This window comes from Anabrus simplex, chromosome 8, assembly GCF_040414725.1.
Source record: "Anabrus simplex isolate iqAnaSimp1 chromosome 8, ASM4041472v1, whole genome shotgun sequence".
NCBI lineage: Eukaryota > Metazoa > Arthropoda > Insecta > Orthoptera > Tettigoniidae > Anabrus > Anabrus simplex.
In genome coordinates, this window is record NC_090272.1 from 190,606,494 (window position 1) to 190,632,151 (window position 25,658).

The 25,658-nt window shown below is 38.1% G+C and overlaps 1 protein-coding gene across 1 annotated transcript in view; it reads right to left on the bottom strand.

The window, feature by feature from the left end:
* Nucleotides 1-25,658, bottom strand: part of slo (calcium-activated potassium channel slo) — a 1,051,052-nt gene that overhangs the window by 575,974 nt on the left and 449,420 nt on the right. The window contains exons 4-6 of the mRNA XM_067152575.2: nt 23,082-23,193; nt 13,813-13,964; nt 2,608-2,775 (exon numbers count right to left, since the gene is read on the bottom strand). Coding sequence (XP_067008676.1) covers nt 2,608-2,775; nt 13,813-13,964; nt 23,082-23,193 — 432 coding nt within the window. The remainder of the gene's footprint in view (nt 1-2,607; nt 2,776-13,812; nt 13,965-23,081; nt 23,194-25,658) is intronic.

Consider the following 25,658-nt stretch of genomic DNA (forward strand, 5'->3'; position numbering starts at 1 on the left):
TATTGTTGTCCGGTAAATTTTGGAATTTTCCTTTGCCTTGCTAAATTTTAATTTTCCCCCATTGGATATATTTGTTTTTCCTGTATATTTGGCATATGTTTTATGTTATTTTCTGGATGCGTGAGTGGCTATTATTTTAAAATTATATCATGGGACGTTGCTGTGTCATTCTGATCTGATTTATTCATGCATCTTTAAGTACGTTTCTACTCGCTCATGCCCGTGTATTGAACTATGTACTACGTAAGCACTATATATCACAGTTTTTTAAAATATTAATATTATCACTACATTAAGTTTCTTAAATATTAAAGTCACTTTGGTTTATATATTCAGGGTTAGGGTTATATATTTTGATTATCACTGTGTGTTATTAATTAAATTATACTTCTCGTTAAGTTGGTTTATCTCTATTTTAAAAAATGCAAGATTCTAAAGTGGTAGTTCGGTAACTTTTAAAGATTTTCCATTTTGTTTAATGTAAACTTAGTTTAATGTGATTGTAATTTTGTTTTTTGAAAATTGGTGTTATTTTTGGTGTATGCCTCAGCATTTCCTGGGGATCTAAGCCTCCTGATTTTTTTATATGGGATGGGTATTCAGCGCATTTTCTTGCTTCCACTTAAGAGTAGAAGGTAGCTAAAAGGTAGGTTAGACAAGCAGTGAGAAATGAACTAATACTGAAACAAACTAAGATTGGTAACTTATACCATCTATTTCTTTTGTTAACCATTTACTAACTCCTGTTCTTTGAAACAGAAAATTGAGGTTGAACAATATGATTGTAATGATGTACACAGATAAGTATTAAGGGAACATTTTAGTAACCATAGGCTCAATCTGTCTTTTAGAGGGATAATGAAACCCCTCTGATCTGACTTTTGCATCACAACATCTTCCTGCTAATGCTATACACAGTTCAAGCAAGTTAAAAACGAGTGTTGCTGCTGGTAGAAGAAAGGTTTAGTAAGAAAGATAATACAAACATTTACTAATGCCAAAAATCAACACTGCCAATTCTCATGCAGATTAGTTCACATAATTGAAGTCAATTTTCATCAATCTAGCAAAAGCTAAAGGAAAGATATCACAATATATTAACAGTTCTTATGAACTTTAAACACTAGATTTTGAAATATGCATGGTTAGATGATTCATTCTGCAGCTGCCGACTAAGCCTATAGTCACAAACATAACTAAACAACTATAACATCATATATTAGTTGGACAAGGAATATACTGAATATCAACAAACTGTTTATCATTCAAAGTTTCATTATTCACTCTTGATCAGTTAAAATTGAATTACACTGCAATTTTAAATTTTAATTTATAGCTGGCAAGATACAATGACTAAGCTACTGTAAATGCATTATGAGCCATTGAAGAAGCATTACTTTCCATCAACAGCCCAAAGCAGAGAAAGATGGAAACAAGATAATTAATTTAAATATCAATGCTCATTTGAAAAAGAAGTCTTACTAAACAATACTTTTAAAATACATAAAAGATATACACCAGAGGAAGTCATTTAGAAAATCTAGTTGAACAATGATATGCAGCAAGCTTTATATATATACATACTGTTGCTATTCTATACAAATTCAATAAAATGTGAAATAATAACAACAACAATAACAACAATAATCACATTATAAAAAGTAAAAAAATCCAGTTATTGTATTTCATAAAAGCTTCAGTGGTCAGTAAAAGGAATATCAACACTGTATGGATACCTTTCAGAAGTTCATTGAAAAAATGTAAGTTCACAATTGAAAATCAAATTTAATGGCCGTAAAAATAAAGAAATTCAGTTAACAGATTATTATTTATATAAGAATTTTTTAAAGCCTGTTTCTAATTAAGTGCCAGATCAGAAAAAGATGATCATCCAGTAAAGAATAGTATGAACATAATGGTTGGTCAAGGTTGTCCAAATTCCTGAGACAATGGAAAATGAGCAATTATGAAATCTCCTGTGGAAGTGACAAGGAAGACTGGGATTTATAGGAAACTTGTCCTGAAACCATTTTGTCTGGCACAAATTTCACATGCAGTTGCTAAAACTGGACAAAGGATGCAGTGGAGAAATACTGATTTCTTATGATCAGGGAGACAGATCTGCCCTTTAAAATCTTTCTATCACTACCATAATAAAAACCACGTAATATGAGCTATGGGGATCTATGACATTCACAACTTATTTCCCTGTATACCTAAGAGCATCTAGATCACGAAAATCTAGCTTCACAATGTTGTTATGTAACCAAAATTAATTTTAATATTAAGAACTCTCTTTCCTTTAAGATTCAGTCAAATACATGTAGTTTAAATGCATGAACTACTGCGAACTATTGCTAAACATGCCACTTACAGATTCTATATGATCAACAGCAAAATTATTTAAGGTAATGTATCTTTCCGGAGACTGCAATGAAGCATACCAAACTACCTAGCATGACAAAATAAGCTGAAAATTTCAAAAGCATATAGTAATTCAAAAACATGCCAAATTATTGAATTATGTACTGTCTTCTAAGCCTGCTGCATATCACCACACAACAGATAGCAATAATTAAAAAATTATATAACCAGCAGCTCACTCACCAAGCCAACGAGAAGAAAGAAAACGAGGAATGTTCTTCCAAGGACGGTCTGACAGAAGACATCACCATATCCGACTGTGGACATGGTGACAATGAGGAAGTAGACACATGTCCAATAAGACAACTGTTGTGGGTTTTTGAAATCCAAAGGATCACCCGAATTTTCTAACTGAAATAAAAGACATTTATTAATTTAGAGCTCAGGATATGATTTTTCAAGTCTTGCATTTGAGAAGGTGAAGACAAATGAAAACTAGAGTTTTTGGGAAAAGGAAATATGTAAACCAGTCAAGTTTCTTTCTATTGATCCCTTATAATTGGTGTAGCTAACGTCATTGCATGAACATCACTAGGGCTCAGTTTTCTGCGACATTATCTTGGTCTCCTTTTACGAGCTTCAATTAAATTAAACACTTTTCTAGCTCTTGTGAACAAAATGACAGGATTTTTATTGGTAATACAATATAACAAAATATGCATTTATATTATCAAGTTATGTATGACCAAATATATTATATCATTTTTGGTCATAAAAGGCTTAGTCACTCTCCACATATTATTCACACAATATAAGCCAATAATGCCATGCAGGTTTGTTTGAGTCTGGTTACTTCTGATTTTCTTTCCTTAGAAATATTTTGTGGTTGAATGAAGTTTGCAAGTAATGGGTTTCATGAGCAGTAAGTTGTCAATTTTTTTTCCATTTGTTTTACGTTGCACTGACACAGATAGGTCTTATGGTGGTGATGGGATAGGAAAGGCCTAGGAATGGGAAGGAAGTGGCCATGGCCTTAAGGTACAGCCCCAGCATTTGCTTCAGTGGCGTATCCTGGAATCTCCACTGAGGCATGCGACTAGTAACCATGCAGTTAACACAATGTATTAAGTAAATTTCAATTCTACTCACCCTAATTACATGCAAGTGAACTCGAGCCAAACAGTTTTACTGTAAGTTCCTGGATTGAACGTGCATACACAATTCTTGTTTTCTACTTTTAAATTTACGAGAGTCCGCCTCTGTGGTGTAGTTAGTGTGATTAGCTGCCACCCCCGGAGGTCCGGGCTTGATTCCCGGCTCTGCCACGAAATTTGAAAAGTGGTACGAGGGCTGGAACGGGGTTCACTCAGCCTCGGGAGGTCAACTGAGTAGAGGTGGGTTCGATTCCCACCTCAGCCATTCTGGAAGTGGTTTTCCGTGGTTTCCCACTTCTCCAGGCAAATGCTGGGATGGTACCTAACTTCAGGCCACGGCCGCTTCCTTCCCTCTTCCTTGTCTATCCCTTCCAATATTCCCATCCCCCGCAAGGCCCCTGTTCAGCATAGCAGGTGAGGCCGCCTGAGCGAGGTACTGGTCATCCTCCCCAGTTTTGTCCCCGACGCAGAGTCTGAAGCTCCAGGACACTGCCCTTGAGGCGATACAGGTGGGATCCCTCGCTGAGTCCGAAAAGCCGAGGGAAAAGCCAACCCTGGAGGGTAAGCAGATTAAGAAGGAGAAGAATTTTTTTTGCTACGGGCTTTACGTCGCACCGACACAGATAGGTCTTATGGCGACGATGGGATAGGAAAGGCCTAGGAGTTGGAAGGAAGCGGCCGTGGCCTTAATTAAGGTACAGCCCCAGCATTTGCCTGGTGTGAAAATGGGAAACCACGGAAAACCATCTTCAGGGCTGCCGATAGTGGGATTCGAACCTACTATCTCCCGGATGCAAGCTCACAGCCGCGCGCCTCTACATGCACGGCCAACTCGCCCGGTAAAGCAGAAATATACTACGGAAGGTAGAGGTCTCCCGGCTTGAACTATTTGAATCTTTTCATCAAACGAACGGCCAGTAAACTGATTTACAATTATATCCGTTTTAGACTCATCCATCGTTAATACCACAATAAGCGCAAAATATAATAAAAGACCGAAAACGACGAATAGCACAGGAACAGCACACACAGAATGAACTCACTAATCAGCAAAACACACAATGAATTAACTCACGAGTTAGCCACAACTGAAGCACTGAAGGAAAGTCACCTCAGTGGCATTGGTCAGTTTCGTCACGTTGGGTTCTCGCTGGGGGATAATCTGTGGGTACCGTTCGCTGTAAACATGTCGACTTTCTCCAAGTTGCTAACAGATGGCAGAGGGTAGCACGGGTATGGGGTGACAAATTCTGACCAAGTTTCAATTGCAGCGACATCGTTCGGAGGGTTTCAGAACTACGTCTGCCACCGAATGCAATTTTAAGATTGAATGCCTTGCATCCTTAACTCCGCCATGCTGTCTCTTTCTTCCTAGAGAGGAGTAGACAACGAGACTACACCAGCACCACACGTAGTCAAGCAACGGAACTAGTACAGTTGCGCGGACCTTTTGAACTTCTGAGAGATGAAATCTTTAATATTTGACTTAAAACAACCTAAAATCGTACATCAGACAGTTCTTTGTGTTATCATAACGCATGCAGTGAATGCCTTGCATTCAAGGAGAATGCGCCCCTGATTTGCTTGGTGTGAAAATGGGAAACCACGGAAAACCATCTTCAGGGCCGCCAACAGTGGGGTTTGAACCCATTATCTCCCAGATGCAAGCTAGGCCAACTCGCCCGGTAGTTATCAAATTAGAGAAAACAAACCAATGCTAGGAATTTAGAAAGTTTGCTGCTATCATGCAAGTAAATTTTGGACAATATTAAATTTCTTTTGAGTCATATTTCCAAATATTTGTGTCATAATTTGTTTTGTTTTTTCTTGAACATAAGTGGACCCCTTTGCGGATATACAAAATAGTATCTGCATCCATGAATTGTTATCCGCAGATGTTGTAAATATTTAACTACAGTATATTACACCCAAGGTATTGAAACTGATAGATCTGTTAACATAATACAATTGGCCTGACATCTGGCACCAGAACCCCTACAGTCACAGGTTTGGCTATGATTTTCTCTTGCTACAACTACCTATGTATTGATATTTGTTCCTTCCTTCTATTAATTGCAGGCAGGAGCCAGGTAGGCTCAGGTCAGATTTATGGTCTCAAGGCTCTTTATTTATCACCATTCTCCCATACCACTGCCAAGGGTTGCCTAATCACAAGCAAAAATAAGAGTATACCCAAGTGAAAATCAATAAACGTCATTTAGAAATTATCAGCATAAGTGCATGCATATATCCAAGAGATTTTAGGTCTTGAAAACCCAAGCGCTAAATATCACATTTAAAGTTATGTACAAGGAGATTCATATAAAACTCATGGTTAATATTCATCCATTATTTGAATAGGAATACACCAAAATGTTTAATGTGCCTATCAAATGATGCAGGAGGTCTTGTAGTTTGGACTACATGCCACGTGGGAGCTTAAGGCACTTGTCATCAGATGGTGCAGTTGGAGTTGCTACTTCAAGTTTTTTATTGTCATTTGATTGTGTCGGGCGTCATTATTGTTTTGTCATTGTCAGTCAAGGTGCAGAAACTGGTATTTCTTGAAAACTATTGGATAATGAAATCTGTCATAACCACATAAAGGACATACCAGAGGGAATGTGAAGTTTGTATCTATCCACACAGGGACACAATACTGGCATTGGTACACAAGTTGGAAACAATTGAACATCTTGTGAGTGAAACTGGCAAGCATCGTTCATCTTGAGTTCCGACAGTTACTGTGCATGTTCAGGAGTGACCACAGCGATCATCCCATAAGTCTTCAAGGCATCTGTCACAGGAGACAGCGTACTCATACGCAATGTGTCAGACAGCTGTGCGGAAGACTGGCTTACAGTGTATATGATAATGTCTGTTCATGAGCTTCTTGAGTGAGATAAGCCTACAGTGGAATATTATCGTTGGTTCCAGATGAACGTTGTTAAATATCATGGCAAACTGTCCATTACATGGTTCACAGATGAGGCATGGTTTCACCTAAGTGGTTACATAAAATCACAGAACACTCATTTGGTCAACACAAAATCCATTTGGCATTCTACAAATACCTATGCACCCAATGAAAGTCTGAGTTTGGTTTGCACTATCAGCAGAGAGAATCATGGATCTAATTGTTTTCCATGATACAGTGAACACTGAAAGGTACTGGCGCATTTTCAGTGAATTTGTTGAGCAATTGGATGACGCTGAACTGCAGCAATGGTACTTTCAACAGGAGGGTGCCCCTTGCCGACAGTTCCTGCAGGAGAAAGAATCGAGGTGGCTGGGATGTTTCTAATTCCTGTTGCAACAAGATGGAATTCCTTGCTGGAAGCAGTTGAATGGCTGGCAGATAACTGGACATTCTTTTAGAGTTTTTCCCATTCAGTGATGGGAAAAAAATCATTCACCACTACATCTTCACATCTGCAGAATATAATCGAGTTGGAGTTACAAGTGCTTTATGTGCAAGCTCTTTTCATTAGAACTGTAGCATTTGTGATGAAACCTTTATTACTAAGATGAGACAAATTTCAAACCAATTGATGCAGAAGTGTATCGCAAACTACAGAATTTGAAGAAGTGTTTACAAGTGGTTGCTGCAGGAATTTTCAGCAACAGGCTCCATGAAGAGCTGCATTCCCTGAAAGGTAATCTTAGGGGCAGAGCAATGGAGGAAATAAAGAAGATGGCAGGCCATATGCATACAAAGTTGGACCACGTGATTATTAGCGGACCCGGCCTGTACATTTTTGGAGCCAGTGTCTGAGCTGTGTTGTCACAGTCTGCTGCAGGAGACAAACTGAAGGCTCTATTCAGCAAAATACCATCAACGAAAGGTATTCCCATTGATGAATGATCTTCAGGACCTTCTGAAGAAGAACGCGGAAATATCTGTGGAAGACGCTCTTCAGGCAATGTGTGAGGATCATCGACCCTTTGTTGATGGCGCATTAAGGGCACTGTGGATTTCAGTGCAAATGTAAATTGTGAAAGATTCTTTTCAAACTTTTCTTATGTGTTGGCCAATTTCAAAACTAAATCTCACAATGATAAATTTGCAATTATGAATGTAAACCACAAAGGTAGCAGGGAGGTGAAGTTTATAAATATCTTCTTTGTCTTTAATGTTTGCAATTTCTGTTTTTTGTAGTGATAATTTTGCAGTTAAAATATAAATATTTGAATATACTGCCAGAGTTTTCATTTTCACAAGATCCACATTATTAAAGAATCTGTCTTTTCTACCCCAAAATTTTCCCTCGCTACTCAAGGATTTTCCCCCTCTTTTTACTCAAGAATTCAGCACCATTTAATTCAAGAAATTCAAGTAGCCCTAGCCATCAGCACTGGAGATAAAAGTTCTAATAAGTGTTCATACATATTTCCTTCATCACTGTAATTGTCTTTATTCATATTTTTGAAAATGTAGACAGAATGATGTTATGGAGAAAAAAAATGGCCACATTAGCCTGTAGCACCATGCAAAGTGCAATATTTCAATGGCATTTTGGTTCGTTTTTATGGGAAACAAAATTGCAAAAGTGTTCCTCTTTGTAACAATAACGTCCTCCTCCTCAAATAGGTCACCAAAGACCATGCGGAATAAACATTTTTTTCAGCCTTCCTTCTTGCCTAGTAAATCTTCACTCATAAGGACTGTGCAAGTTCCTGTTCCTAGTTCATTAAGGTCTCTCTCCATTAGTTTACACCATTTTGGTCTAGTGACCTTATTTTACAGAAATGTATACATTTTGGGGCAAAGTCTGGTTGAGTCCATTCTTTCTAAATGCCCTGTAAATTGCATTTGACGCAGTTGCATCAAATCTATGATTCTAGAAAGATCATATATTTCACAATTAAGTTTAGGGTGAAGAATTCCATTTTTAAATCTTGGCTCTTAGATGTTTCTCATAATTTTTCATTCCTGAATCTATAATTATTCCTTTAATCCTTTTTTGGTAGCAGAAGCTTATTATTATGTTTAAAAATATTTACCCACGAGTTGGAAGCTTTGAACAGCAGAGAATTGTCGTCAATTCTCTTCTTAAATTTCAGAGTTCCACTGTACGGTCATGTATTGTGAAGTTTTCCTGTCTCTCTGCTATAAAATGGTTGTGCACTTCACAGTTTATCACATCCTGCAGGCTGTTTGGGTCTGACAAGCTCTGTTGTTTGAGTATTTTTGAAGTTTTGCAACAGTCCAACTCATTATTTCCTTTTCCTGTGCAAAGACTTAAGTTTCAGGAGAAGTGTCATCAATTGCTCCAGGATGACAAATGGAGATGATCAAAATTTTTGACATTTTCCCTTGGTAGATATGCATCAGCTAGATACCCTTCTGGAATCTTTGTTTGTTTTTGTATTTCTTGGAGATGATGGTGACATTGTGACTTTCTTCATCTCATGCCTCCTCATCGATTACAAGTTTACTCACCTCTGCTATAACACTTCTTTTTCTGAAACCGTTTCTTTATTTGTTCACAAATAAAACTCTTCACCTGTAGGTGCACCTTCCAAAATACCAAAGTAACCTCCAACACCTTCACAATTACCACTTGTCCCATTGTCAAGAGCTACTGTGCAAACTTAATCTGTAAAAACACTTCCACACCACAGTTAATGTGATCTACTCTAACGGACAACACAAACTTGTCTTGCAAATTGTAACCACTGCACAGCTTGAAGGTAAATAGGGGAAACCTGCATCATCCCACCTATTCCTCCCTCAATGTCAATGCTATTGCACCATAGCAGTTAAATCTTTGGACAGTAAAATCTTTGGAAGGAGTTTGTGGATATGTTCTTTACAAAAACAAAAATAATTTTATTCTATTATCCAAAACAACTCCAGTAACCCTTAAATAACCATATTTTGAAAGTATTCTTGGCAATAATGTCATCCACAAATTCATTCCTGCTTCAAAAATCTCACCTCCTTTAATTTGGTATCTTGGAGGATACTTTTCTGAAGTGGCCTAGAACTTTTGTTAGATAAACACCAAACGTGTCACCAGAGATCTTTTACATGCGAACAGAACAAACAGAACAGAACAAAGATGGCCTAGGCCACCATAGCTCAATTGGTAGAGCAACCGACGCGCAATCGGGAGGTTGTGGGTTCAGATCCCAGTGGTGTCCGGCTGGCCATTTTTGTTCTGTACTTAACATCTCTTCAACACGTACTACATGTACGTAACACGACCTAATACGTTGAAAGTCTGTTTCGATTGTACAACATGGAGAGCTGAACGGACTTCTTATGCCCTTCAAAATTAATTAAACCCGTTTCTGTGCCTTCTGAATGAGTAAAATGGAATGTTGAAATAGACATGCATGTAGCCTAAATGGCATCAAATCAAAGTTGAAGACATATCTTTAAAAAATTATTTGTATTTGTGTGGGTCACATTCAGGAAATGCTATTTTTAAATTTCCCTCATGTCCAGCAGAGTTAACATGCTACTGTTATTGAGCCAAGCTCTGCATTTGGATGACCAGTAGGTTTGAATCCACTGCCAGCTGTCCTGAAAATGGTTTTCTGTGGTTTCCCATTTTCACTGCCGGGCAAATGCCAGGACTGTTCCTATTCATAGATCACAGCCAATTCCTTCCACCTCCACACCCTCATACATTTAGTTTTCATTAGCTTCTTAACTGAGGTAGGCATCACGAAGTGGTACTAAGGGGTAGATGTATACAGTAAATAATCTACTGGTACATCACAAGAAAACAGCTGAACAGAAATTAATGAAAATCTGTATCTAAGGTTAGGGAAGAAGGCTATAAATAATTTTCTTCTCACTGGATAAAATTGTAGTTTAGGAGAAGGTCTAAGAATTCATTCTCAAATACCTCCATTACTACGGGTCTTGCTGATAAATCAGACATAAGAAAACTGTACAAAATAACATTTCAAATTTTATACTTCACACAAACTGATTTTACAATGAATGAAAGGTAATATTAATGATTTCATATTTAAAAAAATTTATTTCCTGCATCCTACTGCTGTTGATGTTATTACTGATGAATCCTTTGTAACAGCGAGAGGAAACTTAGTAAATTCTAATCTTCGATACTTCCAACATTTTTATTGTAGTACGAAGTTCAACAGTCCCTATACTTGAATATAGTGTGTCTTAAAGCAGGCTGTGAGCGGATGTCTGCTTGTTGCGCGATACTGGTCCATCATATTTATTTATCGTATGGTTTTTAGTGCCATGAGTGTCCGAGGACCTGTTCGGCTCACCTGGTGAAGGTCTTTGTATTTGATGTCAATGGACAACTTGTACAGGTGCAAGTTGTTGAGGTAGGGAGAGGGTGAAACGTGGTGTCAGCACATAGCCTACTCTTTACGAATAACACCAAGGGGTCCACTCAAAACTTAACGTCCCCACCCAATGAACGAATCATCATCAACAGCATCATATGCCCACACTCCAGAAGAGCACTGTGGAGAGGCATCTGACTTGTTGGCTGAATGGTCAGTGTACTGGCCTTCAGTTTGGAGGGTCCTAGGTTCGATTCCCGGCCGGGAATTGGTTAATTCCAATGGCTCGGGGGGTTGGGTGTTTGTGCTGTCCCCAACATCCCTGCAACTCGCACACCACACATAACACTATCTACCACCACAATAACACATAGTTACCTACACGTGGCAGATGCCGTCCACCCTCAACGGAGGGTAGAAATCACTAAGTGTTTTTTCACTTGAACAAGATGGCGTATCTCATCGTTTATTTTGCCCCCTCTTAGTTTTTTTAATCATAGTTCTTAAGAACTTAATTTCCACTGTATTTTTCTGATATTTCTGTTGGTTCGAATGCATGTTTCTAGACTGTACTGTATGTGGTAACTGGAACAAAGAAGCTCCCATGGGCGCCCGCAGGATCTTTTCCAGGGGAGGGGCACATTAACAATTTTCTTGAATATAAAAACCAATATAACGTCAGCAACATTAAATTGTTTACAAAAACTTCCAGTTATAACATATGCTAGCTGACTGTCAGTAATTTCAGTTTATGAAATATTCTAGTATGATATTAAACAATTGAACATCAACATCTTTAGAATTCCAGGGGGGGGCAAGTGCCCCCCCTTGCCCCCCCTTGCGGGCGCCCATGGAAGCTCCTGTAAAGTATTAATTTTGATCTTAATGAAACTAGCTCATCCCAAAGAAGTTTCCTCACAAGATGATAGTGCTATTTCTAGTATGCACTAAAATATTGGCCTCATTGATATTCCTGTGTAACATTCTTACTCATAGGTGCGAGCCATTGCACATTTTTGATGCATTGAGGTTCCTGAAGAGTATTACTGGCACTCTATATTTTAATGTAATACATGACCTGGCTAGAAATAGCCACACTAAATTATTATTATTACTGCAGAGAGGTTTGGAATTGAATCCAGGCTTTTGGTGCACAATCTAGTGATTAGAAATTTTATACCACCACCTCTCCTACCCAGCTGGCCAGTATTCTGATTGTGAAAATTGTTTCCACCCATGGTACTTGAACTGGTTAACCATGGTGTAAGACCATACAGGACTTGATGCCTTAAATGATCTGACCACCAGGTGGACCTGCTACAAGATGAAATTACATTAAAATATAGAGTGCCAGTAATACTCTAACTTCTAGGTTAATAGCTTATTCAACAAGGAGCCTTACCGACATATTCATACCTTCACTCCAACCATGAATCAGAGTTCTTCACTTCATTTACCTGAACTGCCTTCATATCTAAGACTGGTAGAATAGCAAGTGTTAATATATTTCTCTTTTCCCATTCTGAATGCCATTATATTATTGTTATAATATGAAACAGTATTTTGGCCAGACTAGAGATTGACATTCCACTTATTGCTGATTTGTTTTTAATATAATGCTCAGAGCCCCCAGTTCTTAGCCAATTAATTAGACTTCACATAAAAAACTCTCATGTCTCTAACACTAATATATTCCTGGACTTTGTAGTTAAAATATATTTTAGGTGGTTTTTTCTAAACACCTTGAACTCTGCAAAGTATACTTCTGATACAACTAGCCTTTCATAATGGTTATAGTAAGAAATGACCATTTTCAATTAGCTGGAGTTCATAGTAACACATTCCTTACAAGACATTTTCAATCGAATTAAAACCTTAGAGTAATATCGATCAATTTCTTCAAGAGAGCAGCAAAATTAGTTTTTATTTTGTACACATGGTGCTCGATACAGAAGGGAAATTTTGTGTTATTTTTAATGTTTAATGTATCCTGATATTTGACATGCAACACACAGATTTTGACCAGGAAGTAATTTTGATACAAGAGACAACACAGAAGAATCTCCTCCCGACACTTTTTTCCCATACTCTGGTGGGATCGCAGGTGCAAACTGTTTCGCTCATGCAAATGGTCCTGCTTTACAGCTGAATGTTCTTCCTGACACCAACCCTATGAGGAGGGATAGGTATATTTACTGTTGTGCATTTCTGTGGTTGTTGATAGTTAGGTGTGTTTATAAAGAGATATTTATTGAAACTAACACACATCCAGTCCCCGAGCCAGAAGCGTTTACTATATGTGGTTGAAAACCAACCTGGCAAGGAATCAAACCTGGAGCCTTCTGAACAGATGCTGAAATCAGTCAAGGAGATGGAGACACAATACTTCTAAATCAACAGGTTTCATTTCAAAGGCAGTAATTTATCTTCTGCCCACCTGATGGCCTTGTTGATTAAGGCATAAAATCTATATAGTCTGACACCATCAGAAAGTTGGCCAACAGGGTAGGAGAGGTGGTGGTATTCTAAACCTTTCCGCAGTGTTAACATGGAGCAAGGTTATATTACACCGCTGATGGCAATGTGTCAGTTGGATGGACATTAAGCCTTGAGCAGACCACTTTGTGTTATTTGACAGGAGTAAGCTATGTGTTGACACTGGGTTTTACACTCTGCATACCATATCATCATCATAATAATTTCGCATCCAGATGTGCAGGTCGTCCACGAGTGTCAAATACAAAGACCTGCACCAGGGAAGCCAAACAGGTAAACATGTTTCTAAACACCCCCGGCACTAAAAGCACAATAAATAAAAATAAAACTATTTATCCTTTCATGGTCCTCGCTCACGGGACATGTTTTGAAACTTTTCTTCCCCTCACAAGTCAATAATAGAAGTGAACCTATTGGCAATGTAAATTGATTGCTTATATTAAATAAATAAGATTATATGGCCTGAATCAAAGAGCATTGTCTTTAGTACCAGCTAGGACTCAAAACTGCTTGAACTCACCAAATGAATTATTCCGGCAGCTGTGAGCCATACCGAGATGAAAATGGACACAAGCTGAGCAAGGCGAATGGAACTTGAAGTCTTGAGGATATTGAGGTACTGCAAAATGTCTGGCACAGTCATGAGACGTAAAGCTCTCAGGAATCTTAAACCTGGAAGAGAGGCACTGTCAACATACCTGACAACTGAAGTAACTTATCTCTCTAACATGTACAACTTATTAGAAATAATACTGACATTTCACATTTGGAAAAATAAAAATAATTGATTAACATTTTATGTACATTTATGTAAATAGAAAAAGATAGTATTATGGAAGAGTTTCAGCCATATGCTGAAAATTACATGAAGAGAAAAGGATTCATTATAATAATATAGTATGTTATTTTCTATCAGGTAAGAACAGTTTTAAACACACAGGATTTTTAAGAAAACTCAGGATGTGTTGATATGACATTGTATGGACAGAACTGTGGAGGTGAAGAATGTAGCCTTACCAATAATGATGCATGCAAATTCCACTTGACAGTGTGGTTGGATCAATGATTATCACTGGTGTAGATACACTGAAAGACTTAATCTGAGCCCCACATGTGTTCATTGGGGAAGAAATCTGATTTAACAGAGTTGACACAGGATGTTTAACTGCTGCCCTACAGTGTGTTATTCTCTTAGGCAAACCCATTATGAACAACCATCACTACCAGCAAGATGAAATCTACTCTATTTTCTGTCTTTTGAATATCCAAGTCATCAAAATAATGTAAAAGGTTATGGAAGAAGTCCTTTTTAAAATGGGAAAGAGAACAAAGTACAAAAAAAAAATTATTTAGAACATGGAATAAAGAAATACCAGGCTCTGAAAAATACAATTGACAGACTGTACAAAAAACTAAGAAGCATGGTGGAACTGAAAGTGCCAAGAAAGAGAATAGCTTGGACTAAAAGGCAGATCAGATATACCTTACAAAAAATTAAATAAGACATTCATGAGCATGTAAGTCAGTGGTTTACAGGCAAAAGATCATATTCCACATACCAAATTGTTCAGGAGAGGGGGAAAAAAAAAATTTTAGGGTGGTAAATTATTAAAAAGAGAGCACAATATTCAGACAATGTGTGTAGTTATATTACAGAATTATTATTTTATTTTTATTTTCAGTTTTATGGTTATGAAATCATTGATATTAATTATTCAAAAATGCATGAATATCATAATTTAATTATCCCATATCTGAGTGAAAAAATACAGTCTGATAAAATGCACTAGCAAATATAGTATATCATCGCTGCTGGGACAAAGCCTCCTATATGAAATATTTTAGCTTAGAACTTTAGCTGGTAAGGTTGTCATCTAAGGTGCAATATTGTGTGAATATTCTCAAGGCATTCAAGCTCTTCATAACATATGTGCTGCGAGTCAGTATATCTCCAAAAATATTATCACATAGGAAGTTTTGTTCCGGCAACGACGATATAATGGGTATTTGGAATATTTTGTTCTTTCCAGAAAATAATCAGAATTTTTTTTTTTTAAATGGGATAGCCATTTTCCTTTATTATGTTTGTTAATACATGCAGTTATACAATTAATTCAACAGCAGTACCAGATTCAACTCCATCACTATCTGGTAGAAATCTGGTACCATTCGCTACTGGTTTAACGTTGTACAAACACATGAAAGGTTTTCAGTGATGCAAGGATGGAAAAGGGAAGGAAGTAGCCATGGCCTTAAGGTACAGCCCCAGTATTTGCCTGGTTCTGGTACTGTTGTAGCATGACATATTAACAGTGGTATCTCAATGGAATTGTGTGGTTCTCACAAAGCTGTACAGTATTGTTTCATCTTCATTGCAGCAACTGGTAACAGATTCCTATACCAAGTTGAAGGGATGGGAGACTGTCATACTGCTCTACTTTCCTGGATCACTGGAGCTTCTGTCCTTGAACAAAAATGGTATCTTTCAAGGCTTCTGTCTGTAATGAGCATGAAACTTCTCTTACATTTGAAACTTTCCTGACATCAGCCCTACTCATGTCTCTCCAGCAAATCATGTTTCCTTTTGTGGAAACTGCACTATTTTGCACCATCTTCCAATCAAAAAATCAAAATCACTATGAACAGTAACTTCATATATTTGGGTTGGTCCTGGCATAGTTATTATGGTGGGTCATTCAAAAGGCACGAGTGTGTATATATATCATTAACTTATTCGTTGAATATTCTTATATTTGGAACCCTCTTTTAAAGGAGTATATTAGAAGCAAAGTTCATAATCAGTTAATAAATTATTAGTTTGTGACAGAATAATTAGGAAACTAAATTACTGAAGATGTGATAAAAATGTTAGGTTCTGTTTCTAGCAGAATTTTCTGAATAAATGGTATAATGGCTTTGTAAGTTCCACATTACAAATGTTCACTTGACTTCCACTGACACTGTATAGCCTGGCAGTACATAAAATATAATAATAATAATAATAATAATAATAATAATAATAATAATAATAATATTGTTTTTATGTCCCATTAACTACCAATCGTCCGACTCATTGGCCGAATGGTCAGCGTACTGGCCTTCGGGTTCAGAGGGTCCCGGGTTTGATTCCCGGCCGGGTCAGGGATTTTAACCTTAATTGGTTAGTTCCAGTGGCTCGGGGGGCTGGGTATGTGTGGCGTATTCAACATTAGAAATCATCCTAGGTGGGGCCCTCATCTTCACAGACATGCAGGTCGCCTAATAGGCCGTCTACTAGAAAAAGACCTGCACCAGGCCTCTCTGGAGGCCATACGCCATTTTTTAACTACCAATCTATGAAATATTTTGGCATCAATAACCAGAAATCTGATGTAGAACTAAATGTTAATGTAGATCAATTAAACGACCATTTCAACTCGCCAACAGGAATTAATCCGGTTGTGAAAGAGAAAACAAATACGTATGATAATACGCCATCACCACACACGTAACATTACTGAGGAACACAAATGCAAATCAACAAGATTCATACATTCTAGCAATGAACAAGTTACTTTTTTGTCTATTCGTTGCAATTTGATCATGTCCCATTAAAATTACATCTATTCTTTATCATGGTGTTTTCTATCAAAATTACAACAATATGTCAAATTTGGATTTGAAGTAGCAAAAAACTGTACGTGATAGGCAAAAATGGTTTACATATTTGAAATCAGCACACCTAAATTAGAATAAATCAACTCTTCAACCTTCCGCTAGAGAGAATTTTTTTTTCGCAGGCTGGTGACAAAACGGAGTGTGTTTTTCTGGTTTTTATATTTAATTCAGGATGATTGGCGTACGGATGTGGCAACCCTAACGCCCAGTGGGAAACCACCCTAGTATTGGAGGGAAAACCATAGCTATTGGGGGGTATGGAGGAAATGCCTACTCCCAGCCCTGACCAAGTAGGGTGAACATTATCCTGGCAGAACGTATAAAATGCCCTCTGGGGCTCATTATCTCAGCTGTAATAACGCTACCAATACTGCGGTAGCCCAGCTTAATACTTCAGCTTGTGAAGTAACCATGGAGCACATGATAATCACTACTTTACCCCAGGGGGTTAATCCTCCGTCGACCGAGGTCGACGCAAGCAGGTTGTCGGATTCTGGGGAACCTGCATCATGTGCGGAGGGAGAGTCGGAACGCCCCAATACCTTAATGTACTCAATACGCTGGACACAAAGGATCAGACCCAAGAGAACCTTTAAATTAGGAACCATCAACATACAGACCATGATCAGAGTGGAGAAACTGAAACGAGTCCTAGATGCAATGACGGAACATGGAATCGGCATACTAGCTCTACAGGAAACGAGATTCAGAGATGAAAATATGGTGGAATCAGAAGGATATGTAATACTGAAGGGAAAACTGGATATCAGGATAAAGCAACAGCCATTTATGTTTGGTACGGCGTTTATAGTAGACCGAAGCTTCTTGAGTAGTATCATTGACTGGAGGGGTATGAATGAGAGACTGTCATGCTTGATGATGAAAATTGGCAATATAACTTGCACACTTGTCAATGCACATACCCGCACAAATGATAAGAACAAAATAAGATAAGGCAGGGACAGAGAACTTCTGAAACACACTGGATAAGGTAGTAACGGAAGCAAACAAGAGAGGTGTCACGATCTTGCTGGGGGATTTCAATGCACAGCTAGGCACTGAAAGGAGATTCAAAGGCCCTGTAGGGGATTACCCTGTGCTCACGAGAACAAATAAGATTGGAGAAAGGCTTGCAAACTTGTGCTAAAGACACAAGATGAGAATCATGACCACACACTATAAAGCCAAGGAGAGTAAAAAGACAAACTGGGCAATTCCAGGCAATAGAATTGGTGAAAGGCAGATAGACCATGTAGTGATCCGAGACAAAAACCATGCGGAGATCATGAACACCAAAGTCAGGAAAAACAGCAGAATGGAGTCTGACCACTATCTCACTGAAATCAAATGTAGATGGATACCAAACGGAACTAGGAGAAAAACTAACACAAACTCACACCACATTGACACAAAACTGCTGAACAAACACAGAGATCAATACATGAAGAACCTGACAGTGTAGAGTAAATGGAAAAACTTGAAGGACAACGTTAGAGAAGAATCCAAATGATTGGCCACTAATTACAAGAGAAGGAACCATGAGTGGTGGACAGAATGTCAAAGAGGCGGTAGAGTACAGGAGGAAGATGTGGATAAGGTGGCAGACTACCAAGAAGGAAGAGGACCTGTCAACATTTGAGACAGCGAGAAGGATGGCTGCCAAGATGATCAGGAATGCCAGAAGGAAAAGGTGGAATGAAAGGCTGGAAGAAGATGATCATGCATTTAAGAAAGAAATCACAATCCTTCTTTAAGGAGATGAATAGCAGGATAAAAGGTTATGAGACGGAAGAATCTTTTGTGAAAGGACAAGATGGCGAGTTGAAAATAAGTGAAAAAGACGTACGCAAGGAAATGGCAGATATTTCAAAGATCTACTGAACACAGAAGCACCCACAGGGAGTCTGACTTTACAACACAGCAGAGGCAACAACCAAAGACGAGCACCCACCAGAACAGAAATTGTGAAGGCAATCAAGGATCTCAAGAACAACAAAGCGGCAGGTAATGATGGTATATGCGCCGAGGAGATCAAATGGGTTGGTCCTGCAATGGAAGAAAGCATGTACAGAATAATAATAGACATCTGGATAAATAAGAAGATACCTAGCAACTGGAAAGAAGCCATAATTATACCAGTACATAAGAAAGGAGACAAAATAATACTGGATAACTACAGAGGTATCTCACTGCTAAACATTGGGTACAAGATACTCAAGATTATTGCTGAATAGAGTGGAAGCACAGCTTGAATCGACCGTAGGAGAATACCAGAGTGGTTTCCGGAAAGGGAGAAACTGAGTAGAACAGATCTTTGGACTCAAGAGAATCACAGAACACAGACACAGGAAAGGAAAGGAAAGTCACAATAGTGACATTTGTAGACTTCACAAAAGCCTATGACTCGATAGACAGGAACACACTACTGAACATCTTATGTGACAGAGGATTGGATTCTATAACACATGCATTGGTGTGGGAAACATTGAAGGCTACAACCGCTAGAGTAAGATACCGGAGTATGTTGACAGACAGCTTTGAAATTAAGACAGGAGTCCGACAAGGGAATGGTCTGTCGCCAATATCATTTAACCTAGTTTTGGATGAAGTGGTGAAGCAGTGGAGACAGTTGAACAGAACCATGGGAATTAAAGGTGTACAGATCGGATATAAGATCAAAAACAATGTCATAGTAGATTGCCTTGCCTTCGCAGATGATATGGTGTTGTTACATGAGAAGGAAGAAGACGTGAAGTTGGCACTAGCAAATCTAGCCGAGAATGCACCAAAGGTTGATCTAAAAATAGTCTACAACAAGACGAAAGTACTGAATACGAAGACCGATTGGAATGTAAAAGGGAACGTGGTAGAGAGAGTCAACAGCTTTCGGTACCTAGGTGAGAACATCACGGGTAAAGTACAAAGCAACAAAAGTACCACAGACAGAGCTCAACTGCTGCTGAAACTACGATATGCAGCCACGACTACATATGGAAAGAAGAACCTCTCAAGGAACACCAAACTGCGACACTACACAATAACCATCAGGAATGCTTCATTATATGCAACTGAAACGCTGACATTGGGCAAAGGAGCATGCATACAACTGGAGGAGGAGGAAAGAAGAATCTTGAGACATATATGGGGCACCAAAAAGCAAGGTAAAATCTGGGTACACAGATCAAGGCAGGAACTATATGAGAGTATAGAACCAATCTCGAGTGTGATAAGAAAGAGAAGGTTAGGGTTTGTTGGACATCTCATTAGGATGGATGACAGTAGGCTGACGAAGAAGATAAGGAATGCAACCTGCTTACCTGGAAATAAGTGGATGAAGGAAGTCAGAAGAAGATTGGGAGACTATTGGTATAAAGGAAAAATATCCACTGATGACAGTACAGCATAGGTCCAAATACAGAAAGCTCGTGGAAGGTCACAAATTGACGGACACCAGGATCGAGATTCAGATCACGGAAGCAGAGAGAAAGAATGAAGAGGTATTGGGAAGTAAGAAGACGTGCCGAACAAGTCACGCATGATCCTCAGGGGTTGTAATGAACTGAATAGAATAGAATAAAATAATTCAGGATGATAGATTACATGGGTTTTAAAAGGATTTAATTCTTTCTCTAAGTTATGAGGTAGTAGAGAGAGTTTAATTGTAAGTTCATTTCATTCAGAATTTTATTGATGTGCTTTGGATGAATCCTAACCTCTTAAGTGCCGACATAAAGTATATCAATGCTTAGACATGTTGAGAGAAACATCAGGCTTCATTTAATGTCACATAGTTCTTTCTGTATTCATTAGACAGCATTAATGGTATGCTTCTTCTTCTTCTTCTTCTTCTTCTTCTTGAATATGGAGACACTAAATATGATTTTTTCCAATATGAGGGCATTTCATGTCGTGTATCCGTGGGTAGTATAAACTATATCTACCATATCTAAAGATGAGAGGAAAGTACTATTACGAGGTGTGAAAAGCACAAGAGAACAAATATGAAAACATTTTCTACTGGGGCTTATAAAATAATAAATGCACTGAAAGTTGTGAAAAACACCAAACCAACAACAAATATGAAAACATGTGCATGGGGGCCAATAGAAATATCGAAGTATTATTACAAATCACACTTTTTGTAAAACAAATGTTAGTAGAAGTCTTATTTTGGAGCAGTTTAAACATTATTCTCTGGTCATACTCTTTGACAATGAATTAGAGGGTACATGCGACCATGTGCGATTGGCAGAAATGACTTTGGCCACCATTTTAAATCTAACAAAATTTCGATCAACTTGAGTGATAGAGTCAAAACTTGAAGGTGCGACTTCAACATTCACGACCTCTGCACGCTTCAAGATGTGGACGCCAGTCCAGTTTCTGACAGTAATTTTGTCTTCATCAGTAAGGAATTTTATGACTTTTTCCATAACCATAGCCAGAATATCACGAGACAAATATGCACCACGCTAGGCAATTTCAAACGATTATGTTTCTAATCCAGATGTAGGCTACCTTATCACACGGCAAATATTCGCTACACTTCACTGTACCATTTAACACAAAATAAATTTCTAACTTTTGAATAGAATGTGAAATACAAGCACAAATAGGCTCACTGTGTTATTCACCAATCTCGCTGCTAACCGGCAAGCAAAATTGAACACTCCTCAGGCTAACAGCTTGCTCCCCTAAGGTTCGATGATGATGCTTGTTTAAAGGGGCCTAACATCTAGGTCATCGGCCCCTAATGGTACGAAATGAGATGAAATGGAATGACAAATTAAAAGTCCAAAATCCTCCACTGACCAGAATTCAAAATGTGAGGACAAAGAATGAATGAATGGATGGATATGAATTTAAAACAATTAGTGGATCCGACCCGCAATGTCTTGCATTCACAGAAACTGACGTGAAATAATAGTATTACTGACCAAGGGACTGAGTCTATAGCATAATACTGAATCGATGATACTTTTAGTCTAAAGGAGTCCAAAATACAAGTCATCGGCCCCGCATAATGGTACTTATCGCTAGGAAAGTAGAACCATGGTATTTGTCATGGTGCGGTACTAATCAAAAGTAGGCTAGACTCACGGTATTCCACACAGTATGGCACTACTCACAGGTAACGAAATTCGCACATGTAATAGAGACCTATGGTGTTTTGCACATTGCAGCACCATTTACAGGCAACGCAAACCTATGGTGTTCATCACATAAGTGTACTAACCACAGGGACTCACGCTATCCCGTGGTGTTCCTCATATAGTGGGTACTAATCATACGCAAGCCAGAACCATGGTGTCGCTCATATTGTGGTACTAATCACAGGTACTGTAAAAGCCAGCACTGTAAACGTTTGCTACTAATCACAAACCTATTTGGTACCTAACATAGTGGTACTACACGCAAGTAAAAGCGACCCATGGTGTTCCCCACATGGTGGTACTAATCGCAAGTAGTTTCATGGTTCTAATTCAATCATCCCTTGGTTTCCCCTTTTAGTCGCTTACGACAGGCAGGGGATACCGTGGGTGTATTCTTCGTCTGCGTCCCCCACCCACAGGGGGTCGCCTAAGGTTCAACTTATCCTGTGAAGTTCAGGAATTCAAGGGCTTTTCCTGTAATACCGCAACTGTGGCGACGGCTCTTACCCGAGAAGTCATGTTTCTTTCACAAGGGATGACAAATAACATTTTCAGGGAAAGGAAAGGGGAAAGGGGAAAATAATTGTGGCAATGTTTCTCATGCAAAATGTGCAAGCCCTTAATTGTCATATAGTTTCAAATCTTCCAAACTGGCAAACATATTGTAGTGTTTACTCCATTGACTAGGAAATTGACTGTTGGCTCTGTGCATATGTGCATGCATATATTTTGCTAAATTATGATTATCCAACATTCTCCATTTTTAGAGAAAAGGATTAAGCATTTTTATCACAGAACTGTGTCACCCTTAAATATTATAAGAATTTACAAAAATGTAACTTTGATCTTATGATCTATTTAAAAATGTAAAAATCTTAACTATATTTTTTAGAAGTACTGAGATTAATGTTATTCATACAGGTATGTTTTAAATCACCAGTCTTGCTTGCTCAAGAATTCATGAAACACTAATACTTACCTATCCACGTTCTATCCAAATAAATCGAAACGAAGGAAGGAGGTATTGTGAAATAGTCTACAAACGAGTACATCTCCAGCATGAACCACAATTTATCACTCGCAGCTATAAACTGAAACAGAAGAGAAGAAATGATTAAGACAAGCTATCTCAAAAACCATGCACAGGAAATTTATATATTCCCTTCACTACCAAATGTATACAGTCTAACTATTAGATCCTGTTCTCTAACCAATAGGAACCAATGACTAACAACTTTACAATAAAAGAACTATTAACCCAAAATTTATTTGAAACTGGTATTGGAGATAGAGTTTTATTTTCCTTTCTATAACTGGTAAATAGATGTTTATCAGTTCTACGGTTTGAAGACTGCTATTATCAAATTACATTTTAACCATCTATCAAGTTGTTTGGTAGTTTTATTATGTGGATGGTACAGCAGGATTTAAACCTTGACCAGCTACCAAACAGGCCTGTCCAACCGAGCTGAGATGAAGCACTGCCAGGAGGAAAAGGAGCCTGCCTTGTTTGACAACATTAGGAATGGGGAAATTCTTGCAAATTAGAAGTTTGATTTTCCTTCAGATAACCAGATTTTTATGTCTGATTGAACACTGTCAGGTTCTAAACACAAAAATTATTGGCAAATTAAGTGAAATGAAGCAAAACAGATCATGGACAACCTTCAAGTGAACAGATGCGTTCCCTATGAAACAGGAGGATTAGATGTTCATATCTCCATTACCCAGATCTAATTTGCCTTAGTTTATCTTCCATTAGAAAGAAAGAAAAATAACCCAATAGTTGATGAAGGATGCATTAAAAATAAAACTTGTATCATGCTTATTGACAGAAAACAAACTGAGCTCACAGAAAAAGTTGCATCAGAAAATGTTACAGAAAGGAAGTCATCCAAGTGATGCATATGGAAATAAACCAACCCTAAAACTCTTTCCCAACCCACATAATTTCTTGGCAGGTAATCATATTTGACTTATTACCATCAGCATCACCTCACCAATTTACTTGTCTAACACATGGGGAATATTAGAGTATAAAATAATCATGTACATAACTTAATAGCACAGATGAAAATTAGAAGTAATGTGGTTTTTAGAAGTGATGTGTCCTGAATTTTAGTCACCATTAAGTTATATCTACCATAAACAGAATAATGTACCATCCTGATGTAACTTATCATGATAGGCAAGACAGAAAGGAAATGTGGATGTGGGCGGAGAAGATTATCCTGGACACAGAACCTCCCAAGTGGTGCAACATCAGTGATATGGCAACTAGTGCAGGAACCAGAAAATAGGAAAAGTTACTCCATGTCTGTTGCCAAACTTTTGTGAGCAGATGGCATCAGAAAAGGAAAGAAAGTAATATTTCTGGTTATAAAATAAAATGTATAACACACAAACAGCAGATTAATTAGTTCTTGTAATTGTTTCAAACCTGGAGAGCTCACCACAAAGAAGACATATATGAATCTCTATTATGTCAAGAAACTTCGAAGGAAAGGTGATGTACTTCTTGTTGGGACGATATGTTGTATTTCTCTGCTCTCTCCTATTACTCGAGATCTGATGCAATAAATATAAATGACTCAGCTCCCTACCAATAAGTTTGGGATTTATTATGAAACATACTTCCTACTAGCCAAAAAATATTAATACAGTAATTTATGTTATTTTCACTTAAACTGATTTACCATTGTATGTGATTTAAGATAGAAAATATATGCATCATTATTTGAACCTCTTTAAAACATTACATAAAAACTACAATACTGGGAATTAATCCTGCAATCTTAGGCACAATAGATCTATGTATTTGTGTACAATTCCAGGATGGGACTGAGCTTGAAAGGAGATTCATAATACATTAATCCCCAGTCAGGACGGTTGCTGTCAAACCTGGAATTTGTACCTTACGATTGTAAAGAATTCAGTCCTAACAGTGTAATGGAACAAGAGTTGTAATGTTTAGTCAGTAAAGTAGGCTTTACCAATAAATGGGATATGTGGAACTTTCTAGAGTAGTGTTATATTGTAAACACTGTTCGAAAATGAATTTGTTTACATTTAAACATTAAAAAATCAAGAACTAAATTGTTGAGAGTGAAAAGTGCAATAACTAATTACTACATTATGTATAAACTGTGGATCAGTGGTACAGTGTTGGCCTCCAGATCCCAATTCAAATCTGGTAGAGGTGTTGAAATTTGGAAGGGTGAAGAAATGCCCATTCAACACTCCACATTATACGATGCTGGAATGTAGAAAGATCCATGGTGACACACTCCATGCTTAACCTACAAAATAATAATAATAATTTTGTGTGGCTATTTCTAGCCGAGTGCAGCCCTTGAAAGGCAGACCCTCCGATGAGGGTGGGCGGCATCTGCCATGTGTAGGTAACTGCGTGTTACTGTGGTGGAGGATAGTGTTATGTGTGGTGTGTGAGTTGCAGGGATGTTGGGGACAGCACAAACACCCAGCCCCCGGGCCACTGTAATTAACCAATGAAGGTTAAAATCCCCGACCCGGCCGGGAATCGAACCCGGGACCC